Source organism: Sinohyriopsis cumingii, chromosome 13 (genome assembly GCF_028554795.1).
Source record: "Sinohyriopsis cumingii isolate HCF-2022 chromosome 13, ASM2855479v2, whole genome shotgun sequence".
Lineage (NCBI taxonomy): Eukaryota > Metazoa > Mollusca > Bivalvia > Unionida > Unionidae > Sinohyriopsis > Sinohyriopsis cumingii.
In genome coordinates, this window is record NC_142973.1 from 2,737,797 (window position 1) to 2,757,733 (window position 19,937).

Here is a 19,937-nt window from a genome sequence, read left to right on the forward strand (position 1 = left end):
CTTTTACTGAAAACTGTTGATATGTCCAAGGAGTAGTGATATAAAAAATTTCAAGATGGCTGATGTGGTGGCCATATTGGATGTCTGAGAGGATTAACTGGACCCTAGGTTGAAAGTGTGTGTAAAATTTCATGGCAACCCTTCAAGTAGTTGAGAAGGAGCAGTGATAAGAAACTTGTGCCAATGGATGGATGACAACAGACCATTCCATAAGCTCTTCTGGGTCTATGACTACTAGAGCTAAAACTCAACTGGGAAAATATCCCATAAAGAAGCTAAAAGGAAAGACCACTAAACTGCCAATACATTCCATCTCAGACATGTGAACTCCTAAGGATTGGTCAGTATCAATGGCAGTTCTTGTGCATTCTATTCTTTTTATTAATAATGAAAACAATTACAAGTACATATATGAAGTCTGAACAAGCTGACCAACAGATTTAAATTTGTGCAGTTACTTAACATAAAATACAGGTGTGTATGTATGTATGTATGTATGTATGTATATATATATATATATATATATATATATATATATATATATATATATATATATATATACTCAAATAGTGAAAGGAAAAGGAATAAAAGCATCATATTCTGTTTTTACATCAGTATTTAATATGGAACGATTGCCTCTTGTACATAAGTATGTTTCATGAGGAATGACCACCTTTAAGATACTGTTTCTCTGCAAGTAAATTTATTTATCACTCAAACTGTTCTGTACTACATTTATCAACACAATAGTTTTTGCAGCCATCTTTTGGCAAAATAATGTTTCCTCATTTCTGGAAAAATATTACAAATAGATTTCCAACACAAAATATTAACGAAAGAAAAAAATAATCTTGGACAAAACATACAGGACATACCAGAAAGAATCAGGATGTTCTTTAATTCAACAAAACCATTTGTTCATTTACAATAAAATAACAAAGAAAGTTTATCTCCCTGTCTTACCCAACATTATTGATTGTATATAAAATAATCTTTCTATAACAAAATTCATGTTTTCAAAAATAGGGGACACTTCATTAGTGTGGATATAGCTAGAAAATAGGACAAACATGCCCACATTACAAATTTAAATTGTAACCCGTCATCAGACATCAGCATTATCCACAATTGCACAACAGTCCTAGCTAACTTGTGAGGTCTGCATCAGTCACCATGTCATCTCAAGTAAAAGAGTCACAAAAAGAAAACAGTTTTGTAACATCTTATCTTGCTGACACTGTCAGTATGACTTTATCATAAAAATGACAAAACAGCTTATTTTAATACTACTAGATACATATGACAAATCATTCCAGGAGACAGTACCTCAATTTCTATTAGTCTTATAGAATGGCATATTTAATATCATCTAAGAAATTAACCTAAATCATAAAATGGTCTCAAATTGATAATAAATTTCCTTTCTTGTGATCATAAGCAGATACCAATATTCCCCTAAAAATCTCAACAAAATATTTGAAATTTTTATTTAACTCTCTGTAGTTCACTGAGAATTGATTAAACAAATTCTTAAACTATTTCAGGTAAAAATACTGAATCATTTACCTTTGATAAGATTTTTATACTGGAAGGATGTTGTTTGAAATACAATACAGAAGCTGTCCAACTATGCAAAGACATATAACCACTCAGTTTAACCATGTTCTGAATCTTTACAGAGTTTTCTCCCTTGATAAAACCTGACTACTACTCTTTTATAATGTCAACAGGCCAGTAGCTTTAAATATAGAATAAAAACACAACTAATCTTAGTAGCAAAGAGTAGACATACTGCCAAAGGCTTTTTGTTAGGATACCATGTAGGCTCCCAAAAATGAGCTAAAAGATTATGTACATTAAAATACTCTAATTTGTTGCAATCTATATTTACTAACATAATACATAAAACAAAGAAATATTCTGACTAGTAATGAATTTCTAACTCTAAATGTTTGCTAACATAATTTACATGATAAATGCTGTATGAAAGAAATATTTAATAACGAATGATGTAACATAAAATGTGTTGACACAGAAATAAAATCATGGGTGATTTTTTTATTACACTTGTACCTCTAATAATAAAAACTTCTACTGAATCAGTAATGTATCATACAGATACAGTATTGGCCAACCCCACTGCAGTTTTACCCCACCCCCGATTTGAAAAAAAAAAAAACCTGACGGATAAAATGCACAAAACTTAGTCATTATACCTATTATTCATTAATTTAAAACTTCTAACCCCATTCTTTCCAGGAAGTCCCTAACACTCTCCTCTTCTTTGAATTTCAAATCAAATGGAAGTTTCCAATCTAAACGATGAGACCCCTCAAGTTCACCTTTCAGCTCCTGGAAAAATCCATTTTCTGTGATGGGGTGGAATCTTTGTAAGGAAAACACTGCATTTTCTAAATTCAATATTTGTATCTGTTTCTAATCTTTAAAAAAAAAAATGAAAATAAAAAGGTAAAAATATGCCCTTCAGTTAAAAAACATCCACAGTATGTATTTTGAAAAACTGTAACTATATTGTACAAATTCATCAAAATGGACTTGCAAACATGGATGCTGTGTTAATAAGAAACTCCCATTTGGTTTGAAAGATGACAGTACAAGGGACTCTCATATGACAATTTGGGTACAAATTATAAATTAATGAATTAAATGGGCAGGTTATATGCATTTTTTAAATCTCCCTAAGGCCTTTCATTTTAAAATCACAAGGGGGTTACAAACTGCCAAGACAGTTGGTAAATATTATAGTCACTAATAAATACCAGCTCTCAAGGCCAATATTAAAAACATCACGACATGTGATGATTTAAGTCTGAGATCAATTTGCACAAATTTGTAAAACTTGTTTCTTGATTTTCACATTATCTCACAAAAATGGTATTTCTGTTTCTGCCACTTATGTACAAACTTTAAACCAATAATAGCCCTTTTATCCGTTTCCAGAGGCACCATAAGCTAAAAATAATACTAGTACATTGTGCATAACTGAAAAACAATTGCACTGAAAATAACCATTTGAAACACATGGATCTTTAGATAGTCTACATCAGTTTTCTTCCAAAGTGACATAATCCCTGCTAAACCCTGCAATAAAAGGGTCAATATTTGACACATTTCACGGCAGACTGAATACTAGACTTGCTAACACATGCATTTATTGTCTAGGGTCTGTGGGTCATCATGGAATGAGTAATCAGCTGTTCAATGTGAAGACCAAACTAATCCAGGTGCCCATTATGTGCCATGTGGGGTGTTTTTCTCAACAGCTCATCAACCTGACTATCTACAACGGAGAGTGCAATTCCAAACTGTGCAGCATAGTATGTCAGCATGATCAGGGGATGAGCATAGGGTATCTCGAAACGGAACATGTTGACAGCGATGATCGTATCAGAAATGACAAACAATATTGCTCCAGCACAACTGCATAATTTTGTCCATGTCCATAATTCATCAAAAAACTGAACTCTTGCAATTCCTCTCCACGCCATAATACAAATCAGTGTAACGTATACTGCAGTGACATGTAACATTATTCCATGCAGCCCTGGCTGAAGATAAAGGTACACCAGTGATCCCAAGGCAGCCACAACTGACCCTGCATAGGGATTAAACGGCCTCCATCCAAAGGCCCTGGCATACTCAATGTGAGCGATGGCAAACATACCCATTCCAACTAAAAAGTAGGACTTTTTCCAAACCAAGCATATATCGCCCAAACAGGAAAAAATGAGACCGATAAGGATCCGACGTGAGTATCTGTAATACTCCGTCAAGTTCATCCCATGCAGTAGTACAAACAGGATGAGAGAAATTACTGGAAGGCATTTCACGACACAAAAGAAGAGTGGAGATGATGTCTGTTCAGAGTCTGTGTCCCCAAACAGCACAAAAAATATGGCCACTGTCTTGAAGAAAGGCACAAGCTTGGGCCCAACACTCTTTAACTGTTGGAAGAAAAAAAAAAGAAAATATAAAACATGATATGTCGTGATCAAACAATTTTATATATAAATAACAAAAGAGACGAAATATACAAATTTAAAATATCATCACTGTACGTGGTAAGCATAAGCAATGATGAGGATTATCTTTTAAGGTTTAAACACATTGTGTTACAAGTACAGGTTTTTCTATGAAATGGTGCAGAGTATTGAATTACATGTATTGTATTGAATTACATGTATTGTATTGAATTACATATATTGTATTGAATTACATGTATGGATTATGTTTTTCTTCATACCCTAAAGCACTGGGCATCAAACTAATCTGGGTCCTTGTCAATTTTCAGAAACAAATCTAACCTATATACTTAAATTCAACTGACCAATTGCAATCTAGCAATTTTTTAGCTGCAAGAGCAAAACTAATTGATATTTGGCCCAGCTAGACGTTATTACTGACCTCAAATCGATTTTAAATGGTATATTACATTTTTAATTTTGCTTGAATAAAATAGGGAAATTGGGTCATTGTGATGGGCAACTGGTTACTTAGCAAGAAAGATTCAGGTAAATAAATAAATTTGTAAGCTGAAATATACTGGTACATTACAAAATGAATCCAGATTTCAAAACCATATGATGTTCTTCTGACTCAACAAAAAAGGTAGAAATCCCCTGAATGATAATATTTTGAAAAAAAAAGGGGGTAAAAATATCAAACTTTTTGCAGGTAAATGCTCTTATAATTTTCCCGAAAGATGTGTAAATTTCCCTTTTAGTGAAGATGGTGAGTGTAGTTTCCTGTAATAATTATTTCTCTATAGAGCCATAACTCATCATGGTCTGCCAGTCTTAATGCTCATCTACATGTATACTGGGTTAATACCTTCCAGAATTAGATGACCATTGTCCAGCATGCCATTGAACTTTAGGTAAACCTGTGATGTAAACATTAAGGCTTATCAAGTAACACAACACCATGGCAACAACTGTACATGACAAACTTACTGCATAAACAGCTTTAACAATGAGGTTAGTTGTGAATGACATGAGATGGGCAATGTAGCAAGGTAATAATTGCTGGAACCTTGGCCTCAGACTGGCTTACAGTATATACTCTCTTAAAAACAAATATCCTGATTTGCCATAGCAAAATTATTAATACAGTATCAAGGTTTGAATGGTTGCCTGCCAAGAACTACAGGGTTGATTAAACCAATGTATAAAAATACCCAAGGTCTTGTATTCCTTAACAGATCTTTAAACAGAAAACATAAACCACTGTTTGAACTTTTGTGGATTTTTCTCAGGCTTTTGACAAGGTATGGAGTTGGCTTATGGAGAAAACTGATTAACACTGGTATAAACTGTCAAATACTCAAGGTATGGAGTTGGCTTATGGAGAAAACTGATTAACACTGGTATAAACTGTCAAATACTCAAGGTATGGAGTTGGCTTATGGAGAAAACTGATTAACACTGGTATAAACTGTCAAATACTCAAGGTATGGAGTTGGCTAATGGAGAAAACTGATTAACACTGGTATAAACTGTCAAATACTCAAGGTATGGAGTTGGCTAATGGAGAAAACTGATTAACACTGGTATAAACTGTCAAATACTCAAGGTATGGAGTTGGCTAATGGAGAAAACTGATTAACACTGGTATAAACTGTCAAATACTCAAGGTATGGAGTTGGCTTATGGAGAAAACTGATTAACACTGGTATAAACTGTCAAATACTCAAGGTATGGAGTTGGCTAATGGAGAAAACTGATTAACACTGGTATAAACTGTCAAATACTCAAGGTATGGAGTTGGCTTATGGAGAAAACTGATTAACACTGGTATAAACTGTCAAATACTCAAGGTATGGAGTTGGCTAATGGAGAAAACTGATTAACACTGGTATAAACTGTCAAATACTCAAGGTATGGAGTTGGCTTATGGAGAAAACTGATTAACACTGGTATAAACTGTCAAATACTCAAGGTGATAGTGAATATGCATCTGGATGTTAAGTCTTGCATATTCCACACTGGAATTAAATCTGAACCTTTCTCCTGATCAATAGTCCCAATTCTCACATACATGTACGTGGCCGAGATCTGGATTTTTGAAAGGTTAGATATGACAGAACAGGTTCATTTGTCTAAAATATGTGCTAAAACTTAAGATCAACACCCATGTATACTCTTTATGGTGAGCTTGGTAGAATTCTGCTACACTTGCAAACAAAAATAAGAATGGTTGGCTATTGGGCAAATCTCATGGTAAACAAATGAAATGATCTATTGGTTACAGGGTAAATCTCATGGTAAACAAATGAAACTATCTATTGGCTATTGGGTAAATCTGGTAAACAAATGAAACTATCTACATGTACTGGCTATTGGGTAAATCTCATGGTAAACAAATGAAACTATCTATTGGCTATTGGGTAAATCTCATGGTAAACAAAAGAAACTATCTTATATATCTGAGGCTATTGCAGGATTATAATAATGGTCTTGGCAGGATTATAATAATGGTCTTGGCAGGATTATAATAATGGTCTTGGCTGGATTAAAACAATGGCTAGATACAATATTTACATAATGGCTTCATGATCAGTTTTTAAAAGCACTGGAATCATCCATTACTAACTGGGCAATTTTGTCAAAAATATTTAAAATGGAATTAAAATTAGAATATTATCTGCTAAAAGACCTATCAAACAATATAAGGCAAATATAATAAAATTTCAAAAATGTAATCACTGTTTACCAACAGAGAAGGGAAGATGGGAAAATATGCCTAGAAATGAAAGCCTGTATGCTTTTTCATTATCTCCTTGAATGTAGCTATTTCAGAGAACAAAGAAAACAACTACTACCCAAACACTTCTAGACAAGACCAAATGTACCCAAGTTAATTTTTTAAAATGTTTTCTCAGAAACTTGGTGTTTTAAGAAATCCATCTACAATGACTGATATCTTTATATCAAAATTTCAAATCATCTTTACCTGATATATCTACAGATAGATTCCAAATGACACCATAAGCAGCCATATTTGTGGTATGCTGGAGGCTTTACCGTTGATTTGATAGTGTTTGGAAGTTGAAATAAATTCATTAAATCTCAAGATACTGACATTACTAAACATACAAAAATGAATACAAATCAGGTTTTCTGTTAATAGCTATTTGTAATTTATAAGTTTATTTTGCTGTAGTGTGCCTTGTTCAAAGTGGCTTATTTTGGTGGTCGCATATAGGAAAAGCTGCCAAGTTGCCCATCATCAAGGTAAAATAGGCAGAATATTGTCTGCAAGTGACCTTATTGGGAAGCATATAATGTTCTTTCTTTTTCAAGGAAGAAAAAAGTATGATAGGTTCATCATTGTCAAGAATGAGTTTACTATAGATTATTTTGCATTCCATGAATAGTAATTATTACCCGTCTTTCCAAATATATCAAGGTATTTAAGTGTCAAGATGACCTTATTCCATTGAAGTAATGACTGTAATAATGCTGTCAATCTGAGTCAAATTGCAATTACTGTATTAAAAAAACTGTATCATCCATGCCTGATGGATGTACATACATGCAAAGTGAGATACTAATATTTTACTTCCTATGTTGCATATTGCAATTGGAGAGTAATAATTTTTGTGTCTTGTCTGTCAGAGCAGGGTATATGTTTGTTCTACTGATTACTCCTAACAAGCTGCACATACCCAGATTTGCCAGTGCATTATGTGATGACAGACCTTGGTCTCTGCAGTTTGCAGTCAGACTTGACTTAAAAGTGAGTACAAACAGCATATGAATTTTTAAAAAATCAGGCACTCAAAAAGAATAAATTGGTCTTTTTTGTTATTTTAAAAAAATTGAAAATCACTTTAGCCAATATATCAGAAAATGAATAAGAATATACAACAAAATGAAGTCAGTGTACCTGGATGCAAGCAATGATGAGGATGTGTGTTATAGTTTGAACACACTGTGTCTATGTGCAGAGTGTACACCTATTTTTTTATGTTCAAACTGTATGATGTTTCCCTTGATACTGTGAAGCAAGGAGCATACAAGATTCTTGCAACAAAGTATCTTTTAATTTCACCTTTTACAGAAAGGTTATTTTTAATACTAGAAAGAAATTTTTTCATACCTGAAAATGTGGAACATATACCCAGGAGCAAATGTGGATATGTCACCCCCACCCACCAAATCCACTTATTGTATATTACTGATGAGGTTACATTTTATTCTGTTTATAGAAACTAGCCTTGTTTTACAATAAAGATGTTAAATCCTTTTTTCACATAATAATTTATAAAATCTAAGTTACACAAGTTCAACAATAAAGAAGCAGGTACTTGTAACAATAGTGTTTGACCCACTCCTTAATTATGTCTATTTGAAAAGTGTAATCCAGTCAGCTTACAGATGGCTTCAACTATAAAAAAAAAGCGTTAATATCAGTCATTCAAATATTTCTGTAAAATATATTATGATTTAAACAAATGTACAAATCCAATAAATGGCAAAGATGAAAAGTTTTCCTGATGATCTGGTTCCTTTTTTTTTTTAAAAATACACATATTCACATGTATTTATGTGTACTTTCTATGTTTTTTAAAATAAATAAATCAGGGATGGATTAGCAGCAATTTGTGAAAAAGGTAAAAAAACATACAGTTAAACTGAATTCATATTTAAATTTGACCACATGAAATGTAGAATTTACAAATATAAAAATGTTTAGATACTGTGTATCAAATATTCCTTGTGTACCTTTAAATAGTCATATGGCCATACTTAATTTGCAATTTGAAATAAGCCAGCTAGGATTTCTGAAAATCGATAATCAGATAAAAGAAGAAAATAATTAGTTTTAAAAAATATTCATTTTACTGCTGATAGGAGGTGAAAAACACATTATTTTTTAAAAAAACTAGACAAGCAAAAGAATAAAAGATGCTGACTTCTGATAAAGTAGTAACAAATAGCTACCAACAATTGCCTTTTGTCTCCAATGGCACTACACTTTGCATAATTAAAGGAAAACCCCAAATTCAATGTACACGTTATTGTCACGGAATTAAATTCTTTTATTTATTGAATACATGTACTAGGGTTTCATCTTTTTCGTGTACAACGATACCCAAGGGTGATTCATGTATATTGTGTCGTATTTTGAAATAGTGAGTTTGGTTCATCCTATGCCACATGTGCAAAGTTTTCTCGATGGGACGAACCAAATGCCTACAATGCACAGACTATGTCTGTGTATAAATACCACACCGTACGTACATTTCTTTACAATATGGATAAGTCTTGTCAGCCAGCAGTCAGCTTCAAGGACCTGCACATCTTCAGCTGTAGAGGTATGTAAGTTTATTAATTTCTAGTCTATAAGTTATAACTACTGTATTACCACGTTTATTTTTGTATGTTTGCTATGTAACTTTCGTGTACGCAGTATAATGCACATATTTCTATTCTTGTTTTCGACTTAGCAAGGGATTTACATTAGTAATGTAAAGCTACATTTTTTAAAGAACTGTTTAATATAGTAGGATTCTTATCGAGCAGGGTTAGGTTTATTTTTGAACCTGTCATTTTGTAATTATTGTGCTGATAACACTGGTCAACAGTGAAATCATTACTGACTTGAAAAGGCCCTAATCTGTAGTATTTTGGTGTGCCGAACACGAATATAACCGTGAAAAATTTGTATTGGCTCTCGTTTTGAAGATATTCATATACCTCATTTTCTATGTTTCACTGTGTAAATTTCTCCAGTAGGACTGCAGCAACATCCGGAATAATGATGTAACATTGCATAATACCATCATGCTCACATCATCCACAGTTGATTGCATCATTTTCTGATGCAATGCAATACTAATGCCATGCGGCTGCTGAAGTAAGTTGATGTCAGCAGTGTACTATACATGTGTAGGCCTATTATACTAATGCTAGGCGGCTGCTGAAGCTGACGTAAGCAGTGTACTATATAAAGCCCAATCAGATAGGTTCAGCATTTAAAATATTTTAGACGTTGTGCGAGACAGTTCAAGCTACTGTTACATAAAACTTATTATTTTATCCATTTACGTACAATAAAGAACAGTAATGCCTCGAAAGTGTGTTAATACCGCGGACAATTTTTGCTATATTTGTGGGGAAGTGACATTTGCCAACCAGAAAAAAAGTATCAATTCTCAAGTGAAGAAGGCATATCATCTTTACTTCGGATGCAAGGTTGGTGACCAAGACAAGCCTTGGGCTCCGCATATATGCTGTGCTACATGTACAACACAGCTTTCACAGTGGTTGAATTGCAAAAGGTCATCAATGCCGTTTGCAGTCCCAGTGGTGTGGAGAGAGCCAAGCAACCACCTAAATGACTGTTACTTCTGCTTGGTTCCTCCTCTTTCCGGCGGAATAACGAAGCGAAAGAAGTCGAGAATAGTCTACCCAAACATTCCGTCTGCATTGAGACCAGTTCCACATGGTGAGGGACTTCCTATTCCAGAACCTCCAGCAGAATATTCTCTTGATTCATCTGACGAAGACAAAGGTGAGTCGACCTGTTCTTCTCCTGGTCCATCAGCATGCAGTGATCCAGATTTTCACTGTGGTGCATCATCAACCCCACACAGAATAACACAGGAAGAACTAAATGACCTGATTCGTGATTTGGACTTATCAAAGAACAAGACAGAATTGCTAGGATCAAGACTAGAACAATGGAATCTTCTAGAAGAAGATGTCACAATTACTGCATATCGAAAGCGCCACCAGCAATTGGAGCCTTTCTTCAGAAAGGAAAGTAATCTGATATTCTGTTCCGATATTGAGGGCCTCATGAATGCTTTAAAAATCACTCATGACCCACAAGAATGGAGACTATTTGTGGACTCTTCGAAACTGAGTCTCAAGGCTGTGCTCTTGCACAATGGAAACATTCTTCCATCTATTCCAGTAGCGTATGCTGTCCACATGAAAGAGACATACGATAACTTAAGGCAGCTACTGAATTCCATTGAGTATAACAAGTACAGCTGGCACCTCTGTGGTGATTTGAAGGTAGTTGCCCTTTTAATGGGACTGCAGCAAGGATATACAAAATACATGTGTTTCTTATGCGAGTGGGATAGCCGAGCAAGGGAAATGCACTACATGAGGAAGGAATGGACTCACAGGCAGAATGTAGCCATTGGAGAGAAGAATATCCAACACCCAGCTCTGGTTGAGGCTCAGAAAATCTTGCTACCACCCCTTCACATCAAACTAGGTTTGATAAAGAACTTCGTGAAAGCCATTGACCGGACTTTGCCAGCATTCCGATACCTGCATGAAAAATTCCCTCGACTCAGCGAAGCAAAGATTAAAGAGGGAGTTTTTGTGGGTCCTCAGATTCGAGAGCTTTTCAAAGATGACCGGTTCAACAACTTGCTGGAAGGTGACGCGAAACAAGCATGGAATGCTTTTCGCCTAGTTTCTACAAACTTCCTCGGAAATGTTAGGGCAGAAAACTATAAGGAACTAGTAGAAGACATGTTGATGAAGTATAAGAAACTTGGCTGCAATATGTCTCTAAAGATTCACTTCCTTCATTCCCATTTGGATTTCTTTCCTAGCAACTGTGGTATTGTTAGTGATGAACACGGCGAACGTTTTCATCAAGATATCGCAACAATGGAACAAAGATACCAGGGAAAATGGTCCACTACAATGCTGGCTGACTACTGCTGGACACTCCTCAGAGATGCTCCCGAACAGCTGTACAAGAGACAGGCGAAGAAATCTAAGATGTAATCAATGACTTGATTTTTTATAGGTAGGCTATTACAGTTGACCTTTTACTATTGGAATGCATTTCGTTATGTAAACATTAATTTCTTGCAGATTACAAAAAAACTAGAGCCAATTTTGCAATTTGACTGTCATATTCGTGTTCAGCACATAAAAATTGATAAGAATTGACTAATTTTATTTCAGTAACATGACTTTTGTAAAAATTTGTTGTCCAGTGTAATGTAATCTATATAACTTACCATGTATAACATCATTAAGTTATTATGCCCATGTTATGCATAGTACATGGTACTGGATATATTTTCAGCTGTCTAATGTCCGGGGTGTCTAATGTTCGGAGTGTTTCGAGTGTCCAGAGTGTGTAGAGCTGTCTGGAGTTTCCAGAATATCTAAGGTGTCTAGAGTGACCCAAGCATTCAAAGTTATCAGTGATTGAGGTCGATGTGGTGCAAGCTGTAAAGCCAACCACAGGAATAAAACTGTTGCAGCTGCGGAGCTGAAACAACGTGTAATGATGACAGAGTGTATCTGCATACACGTAATTTGTTAGCCGTGGGCTAATTTTGGGGTTTGTAAAACCCATTGTATCTTTCGGAACTGCAAAGATAAGCTGTAATCTCTGTCCCTTTTTTATCACCATAATTTCAATACCTGACTGAATTCATTTTACTACATGAGGAAAATTCAACCTTCTTTACTACCTGAGTAAACCATATCCATTGTTTCATTGCCAAATCGTTGTGAACCATTCACCCCTTGTCTTTGTATGTGCTAAATTAATTTATGTGTATTTTTCATCATAAGTCTGTGTGTTTTTATGTTAATTAAATCCAATATTTGGGTTATATATACACGCACATATTCATTATTAATTGCTCATTCAAGTCATTCATTATTAAACATTGTATTTATATCATCGTCAAAAGTGTTCTGTTGTGAATCCAAAAATCCCACCCAGTTATCTTGTTACAGTTATGTTAGCTCCATTAAATGATGAATCACACCGTACATGTATCAAGAAAAAATACAAAATTTAGTGTCTATGAAGCCCATATAATATAGGTTGAATAGAAAGTGAACTGCCTTATGACAGCACCAAACTAATCAAGATCACACACTGGGGGCCCCTGGTGGCCAAGTGGTCTAAGGCATTCACCTGTATAGATGACAGGGGCTCTATCATTGCTTACAATTGACCTGTCATACATGTACTATATAATAACTACTGCCAGGTCAATTGTAAGCAACGATAGAAGCCCCTGTGGTACAGATCAGTATGGGTTAAAGTCTTGGGCTCAGCCAACTTGTATATGTGAGAAAGCTTGCCAGTAGCTTCCAACAGGGGCTTGGTTCCTTGCAATTTACCTTTAAATCATAAATGTACTATATGTACATGTATAATTTATGGATAAATTATCGGCAATGATGATGAGCCCCTGTAATAAATTCCCATGGTGGTTCCGTGGTTCTTACTAGGGTTTTGCCTCATCCATATGTACTGGCCTCCATACCAAACACATCCATGTGCTGAAAATGGTGTTAACCTCACAAGAAGATTACACATTTCCATGTCAGTGAACCATAAAAGGTTATAAATAATCAGTCTCACAAGACTGCAGTCTGATTAAAATCAGATCTCCGCTGACCCACCTAAAGTATAACAGTGGAGATCTGATTTTAATCAGACTGGTCAAAGTGAAAAGAAATGATTTATGGACAACCATTTTTTATCATGCTGGATAGAATGGGACACAAATATTTGCAACCAACTGTTATTTAAAAAAAAGTACCAACAATGCAATTTTTCAGTTGAGTTATACTAAAACACTTTATGTAGGTGATAACAACATTGGTAAAATATTTCCGTTTTATGAGTAAAATTATTTTGCTTCTTGAGTGATCTTCCCACCCTTTGAAATAATAGTTGTGCCCCAATCCAGTGCCTTGTCCGTATGTATGTGCATGGCAACAGTGCTAACTGCCTTATCATGGTGAGACACCGACTATTATAAGCAATTAAATCGAAGAACCTTGTCTTCATTGACATGTAGGTTGCGAGAGTGGTGTAGTCATGTGACTCGAAATGCAAATGGCGAGTTTCAGGTCAAATTTCATCCACGTTGTAGTTTCATCTCGTCTGTCATCGGGTTAAAAACAAAAAGACTGCTAAACTCGCAATTTCTGAGAAAATAAATCATATTCCTATCGATTTCATGCAGGTATATCTCGATGAAAGGTCATTAAAGTTTGCTGGGCCGGCTCGTAAGCAGCTACACTATGTCGACACCAAATGGTGTCGGTGAATTCCACTTTTTGATAGGCAGTGGACTCTGACCCTACACCCCAACATAAATGTCCAAATATCAAAAATGGGGTGGCAAGGGCCAGAGGAAACTCGGACTAGGATATTACAATGATTGAGAACGTTTCATTTGATGTAAGGTGCTGGAGACAGTTAATCTGTTAATTAGCTTGTGAAAATTGTCACAGGGCTAGTACGTTCCCAATTTCTGTCAAATACATCCAGCTTAACAGGCGAGGAAGTACACAGGTTTTCACCAAATCAATATTAACAATACTTCTATCTACCAATTTAAATGTTGGCCGAGACTATTATGTCATAGCTAGTTCTCAATGAAGAGCTCGCGGGCATTCCGTGTTGCCACGGTAGGCATATACCAACATTTTAAGTCGTCATATTATTGGGGTGGGTTTGGGGTTAGATACTTTAACAAGTGCGTGTGTGTATGTCAGTTATATTAATCTTTTCCTGTCAACATTTTTGAAATAAGTATTCCTTTCATACTCATCAAATTATATGGAAACCAAAGTTCTACTCATATAGTAAACCGACTTGCATACAAGAGTATCTTAACTTCGGATATTGTCATTTATGACTTTTAATCTTGTCTCATGAGTGATAAAAATTACAAAGGGCCCGCATGCACAAGAAATGAAACAAAATTACAGCAATATTTTTGCAGTCAAAAACACTCAGAGGGATTATCAATTAAGGAATATTTAGAGTAAAAACGAATTGGATTATCGCGGTAAGTAATTGAAAACATTAGCTATATCAGCAAATGAAATCCCATTATAAACCATGAAACGCTAGATTCCTTATTGCTGTTATTGTTGTTTAACACCATTTTTCAGCACAGTAGGCTATACATGGTAGCCAGTATAACTGGTGTAGTACAAATCCAGGAAATCCCCGGTCAGAACTAAGACGCAGTGGATGCTACTGGCAAGCTTTCTCACATACCCACATTGGCCAAGCTGAACCCTTGTGGACAATGATTGGTACCAACACCGTCGAGGGTTCTCGTCCTGATTAAATGAATAGGTGAACAATTACTTTGTTGTACTGAGAAAATGAGAAATCTGTCTGAAAGAGGGAAAATTATTAATAGTAAGAGACGACCTACAAAAATTTAACAAATTCTTTCCAGGTCTAAATTGATTTTAAAGCTGAATGAAAGGCCCAAGTAACCAAATGTAGCACGAGTAGATACCATGTGTTTGAATAAAACGGAAGGAAACTCCTCAAGTAACTATATTAATTCGAAGATATTTAAAGTTAGATATGATATGGATTAAAGACATGATTTGTGCATTGACATACATAACATGTAAAGCCTTTTACATGTGTGAGACAAAAAATCAGTTAAGAAAGAAAAGGACAGTACTGCAAACAAGAGTGTAAGAGTCAATAAATAAACAACCGTTCAGCAGGGAACTTCAATGTTCTCCTCATATATAAATACATACTGATAATGAGTGGTTGACAAAAGAAAAGTAACTTTATTTTGTATATAGACCTTGATAAAGTAGTTCTAATTTTGTTAGATTCATTAAAATGAACAAATTGATGCCTTATTAATTATATATATATATATATATATATATATATATATATATATATATATATATATATATATATATAATAATAATAATAAACATAACATGGCATGTGCTGTGTCTGGCACATTTTCATCCAGTTTATTGTTGTGAATTTAATAGTTTCATCAGACTTGCAAAATGTATTTTTATATACCAGTGCTGGAAACAGATGTAATGCAGGTTATGAATTCAGTTTGTTTCTATAAATAGAATATGATGCCATGCACCTACATAATGCTTTCAGACAAAAGTGTAGTGTACACAAGGTGATACTTACCCTAACTATGAACTGTCAGCATAAGCTTGTGATTGACACAACCACTTTACTGCATGTGCTACAGAGGTTGTAGATGACAAAGGATGAAAAAATGTGATGCATGAAAAAAAAGCTTTCCAAATTTGTTGTGCAATTATATACACACATTTGTGCTATAAATAGAATATGATGTCATTTACCCACATGATATCACCATAATGATTTTGGACAAACAATGTGTTGCTTATGATGAACTATGTCTTGTACTGTGTAAGCCATGTTGCTAGGCTCATATCAATGTGTAGAAAGCAGCACTCAGAGATAAAATATTACAAAGATTTAGTGGATAAATAAATAAAAAACTTGTTTTATAGTTTTTAAGTCCTCTAATTTTGGAGATCTGATTTATCAGCTAAGAATATTCTTAATATTTTATTGTGCAGTGAAATTTAAAATAGTAAATAATAATAAAAACATTCAACAGTAACCTCTGTTCATTACTGTAATTGATAGCTTGTGTTTCCATTCCTGGTGTCAGTAAAACTCTAATATCCATTATGCTATCTCAATAAAAATTATTTAGAAGAGTATCATTATAGTTATAATCATACAGCTGTGGTGAAGGAATTCCTGATGATTATTTGAATGAAATATGCAAAACAATACATGTGATTAAAAAAATGTTATTTATCAAAAAATTTAACATTAAAAAGTAGTAAGTATGTGTATTATAAACAACACAAGCATGGAGGTCCACAGGAATTTTGTTTGCATGTGCAGAGCCAATATCAAAGAAATATGTTTATATACTGCAAAATGGATTGATAAAAACTGGGGAGGGGTGGGGTGCACGAATGCAAGTCATCATGGAATGTTGAGAAATATCAAGGCAGAGGATTGCCTCTGTACATTCCTCTGGACTTTTTCTATATTTAGATGTTCTAGTAAAAAAGAAATAATATTATGGTAGATAGATACAACGTGACACTTCCAGAAATAATTTACCATTAGTTAATGACAAAGTTTATACATTTCTAAAAATAATAAACAAGATATTAGAGAAAAAGATTCTAATGTCTTAATTAAAACCTGTAGTTGACATCAACAGTTATACTCTAAGTACACTGTGCTCCAATATAGACTTGTTAGTATGCATTATATGATGGTGGCCTATATTATTGAAGAAACAGAAATTAATTTGATTTTGACTTGTAGGGACATGACATTATAACCACCCTTTCTGTTGTATAACTGTGACTTTCTATTATTCTATTATGTCATACCACGGAATAATATATTCGGCAAACTCGACATATTGAAACTATGCCATCTTACAAAGCTTGTCCATCAGGTTTAAGACACTGCCCAGAGAGGCTATTTCTAGGCAGTGTATGAAAACCATAAGTGTTGTACATGTATGAGATTTTAGACCTAATCTATTATACAATACTCCTTTTCTTTCCCCAATCGGCAGTTTTATTAAGGCTCAATGGACCCGTTATCAAACTGGCAGAAAAATCCTGGCTTGGTCAAGGATAAATCATAACGAAGGAGTGATGTACAACTAGAACAGCAAACCAACAACTAGGTTAGATCAACTTAACAGTTCAATCCATCTTCTCACTGTACGTTTGGTAAACACCACTCATTTCCTGCCATCAAAGCAAGGTCTAACTCGATTCCGTCTTTACGGTTTGAATCACTTCCATTCAGATTTTAGCCGACATATCTTCCTTGTGGGGTCTGCCAATTTTATTTTTCGTAAAACAATGTTCACTACCATATGTTTCCAACTAAATCACAACAAATAATTATATTACTGCAATGAGGCTGTGCGTCAGAAACGCACTTAGTACCTGGTCGTGGTTGGTCTGAGCCAGTTTACAAGTATTTTACCTAAATAGTTTATTCCCACCCCCACCCCACAAAACAAAGTCAATGGGTTTGCAGGTGTGCAGTATGTAGGCAAATAACACAAAGGAAATTACAAACCGTCACATGATTATATTCAATGGACGTTGACGCATGCTAAGGTCACGTGGCAAAAATTCATAAACAAAGATGTTATATATTATGAACCGAACCAAACAACAGAACTATAAATTTAAACAGGCAATCGTAAGCTTTTTATTAACATTTTTATTTGCTATTTCTTAACGAATCTGAAAACAAAAATTGTCAGTAGGTATTATATTTTGTTGTCTACACTTCGAGCTTGCGTTACATGTTGATACGTAACGTTATATTTTTTGTTTTGTAGGTCATGAAAAGACGAAACTAGAAAATACAAACACGATTTTCACTCTTCACTTTAAAAAGGCTACTCATAGCAATAAATGCAAGCGAAATATATTGAGACTACATGGAACTGTAAAGTCAGACTTATTCTTCTTGCATATAATTATAAGAGAGTGTAATAGCCTGGCATGTCGCCAGTTTTTTTTTACCAGAATAAGTCACTATTTTACTGATGTTTCCAAGTATTGCACAGGATAATACAGACGAAAATAATCTGACTGATACTTACAACTGTAAGTGGTTTTGTCATCTCTAACCAAAAAGATCCTGCGAGTTCACAAGAGTGCTCTATCTCCTGCAATACTTTCCCCACTGCAGATAGCCTTGTCCTTGTGTAGCTGTTTACATCGGGATTCTATTTTGAGCATGCACATGACGTCACGTTAATTCATACAACTTACATTCTGTTGGTTTAAAGCTGTAGGCGTGGCTTATATTTATCAAATAAAAATTGGTTTGTTATTGTCTCTGTGGTACCACTAGCAAAATATCAAAGGCAATCCAAATTAATTTTTGAAGCCAATGAATAATCCGGTTTCATATCCATTCGGAAATAGTCACTAGATGGCAGTTATTGGGCTCCAACTTGGAATAGACCATTTCTCAAGAAATTGTGCGCATCAAGTAGGAATTCCAAATTGTTGCGCTCTTTCTCGAGAAATTGCAAGGTGGTTGGCTCCAACTTGGAATAGCCATTTCTCGAGAAATTACGCGTAACAACTTAGAATTCAACATTATTCAGGAGTTTTAAAAATTATATATATTTATTTAAAATCTGTATATTTATTTGATCTTATTTTTCTTTTCTTGTACAGAGCTATTTGCAAATTAGATATTCAAGATGAAACTTTTTATCTGGTGGTAGGGGAATATTTCACAGTAATGAAGGCTACACCTATCTGTTCAATGATGTCTTGGTGAAATTTTCTGACTTTTTAATAGCCTTACTGTAGGAAAGAACGAATTGGACCATTGTAAAGTTATATAATTGGACCATTGCAAAGTTATCTAATTGGACCATTGCAAAGTTATCTAACTGGACCATTGCAATGTTATCTAATTTAGATCATTGCAAAGTTTCACCAATATGAAATCTGCACAAATTGTTGCCGGATGTCCTAAAGGAGAGTCATTTCATGAAACATAAATCTGGAATGTATTAAAGATCTAAAGGTATTGTCACTATCCCCCAAAGAGTTATATTTCACAGTCATGAAGATTTTTTCCAATTTGTTGCACAGTGCCTGCATGCCATTTTGGAAATTTAACCATTTAAAGACCATTTTAAAGGTAAGAAAAGGTATGCAAGGGTTTGATGCAGAGAAAGAATGTATGGAAGATATCAAAAGGTCTAAAGGGATTTTCAAAATTGCCCTACAGAGTTATATTTCACTGTTATGGGGGTTATTCTAAGTTGTTGCATTATGCTTTCATGCCATAATGAAATTTTGTCCTAAAGAAGACTATTTTAAAGATAAGAGAGGTTATGAGGGGAGTTCTTGCATAAAATTAATATTTGGAAGATATTAAACTTCTAAAGGGTATTTTTACTATTAACCCACAGTTATGAGGGTTATTCTAAGCTGCTGTACAATGCATGCACAACATGTTGGGAAATTTAATAATGTTAAAACCATTGTAAAGGTAGATTAGGTGTTCAAGGGAGTAGTTGCAGAAAAAGAATATTTGGAAGATAGTAA

At 34.5% G+C, this 19,937-nt stretch overlaps 1 protein-coding gene across 2 annotated transcripts; it reads right to left on the reverse strand.

The window, feature by feature from the left end:
* Window positions 1–598: 598 nt before the first annotated feature.
* Window positions 599–18,612, reverse strand: LOC149784852 (lysoplasmalogenase TMEM86A-like). Of its 2 annotated transcripts, none has more exons than XM_089978421.1 (2): window positions 18,467–18,612; window positions 599–3,965 (listed from the first exon to the last, which is right to left on the reverse strand). In XM_089978421.1, exons 1-2 carry the CDS (start codon window positions 18,485–18,487, stop codon window positions 3,237–3,239), a joined length of 750 nt encoding a protein of 249 aa, XP_089834547.1. In that variant the 5' UTR covers window positions 18,488–18,612; the 3' UTR covers window positions 599–3,236. The 2 variants fall into 2 exon arrangements, with proteins under 2 accessions (XP_089834547.1, XP_089834548.1); XM_089978422.1 differs by lacking the exon at window positions 18,467–18,612 and adding an exon at window positions 12,020–12,345.
* Window positions 18,613–19,937: the final 1,325 nt, after the last annotated feature.

What these genes read in the sequence shown, in the direction of transcription:
- LOC149784852 (XM_089978421.1), bottom strand. Translation starts at nt 18,487, where the DNA reads ATGACAAAACCACTTACAGTT. An exon ending in TGACAAAACCACTTACAGTT is followed by an intron (nt 3,966 to 18,466) that starts GTAAGTATCAGT and finishes TTCTTCCAACAG; the next exon opens with TTAAAGAGTGTTGGGCCCAA.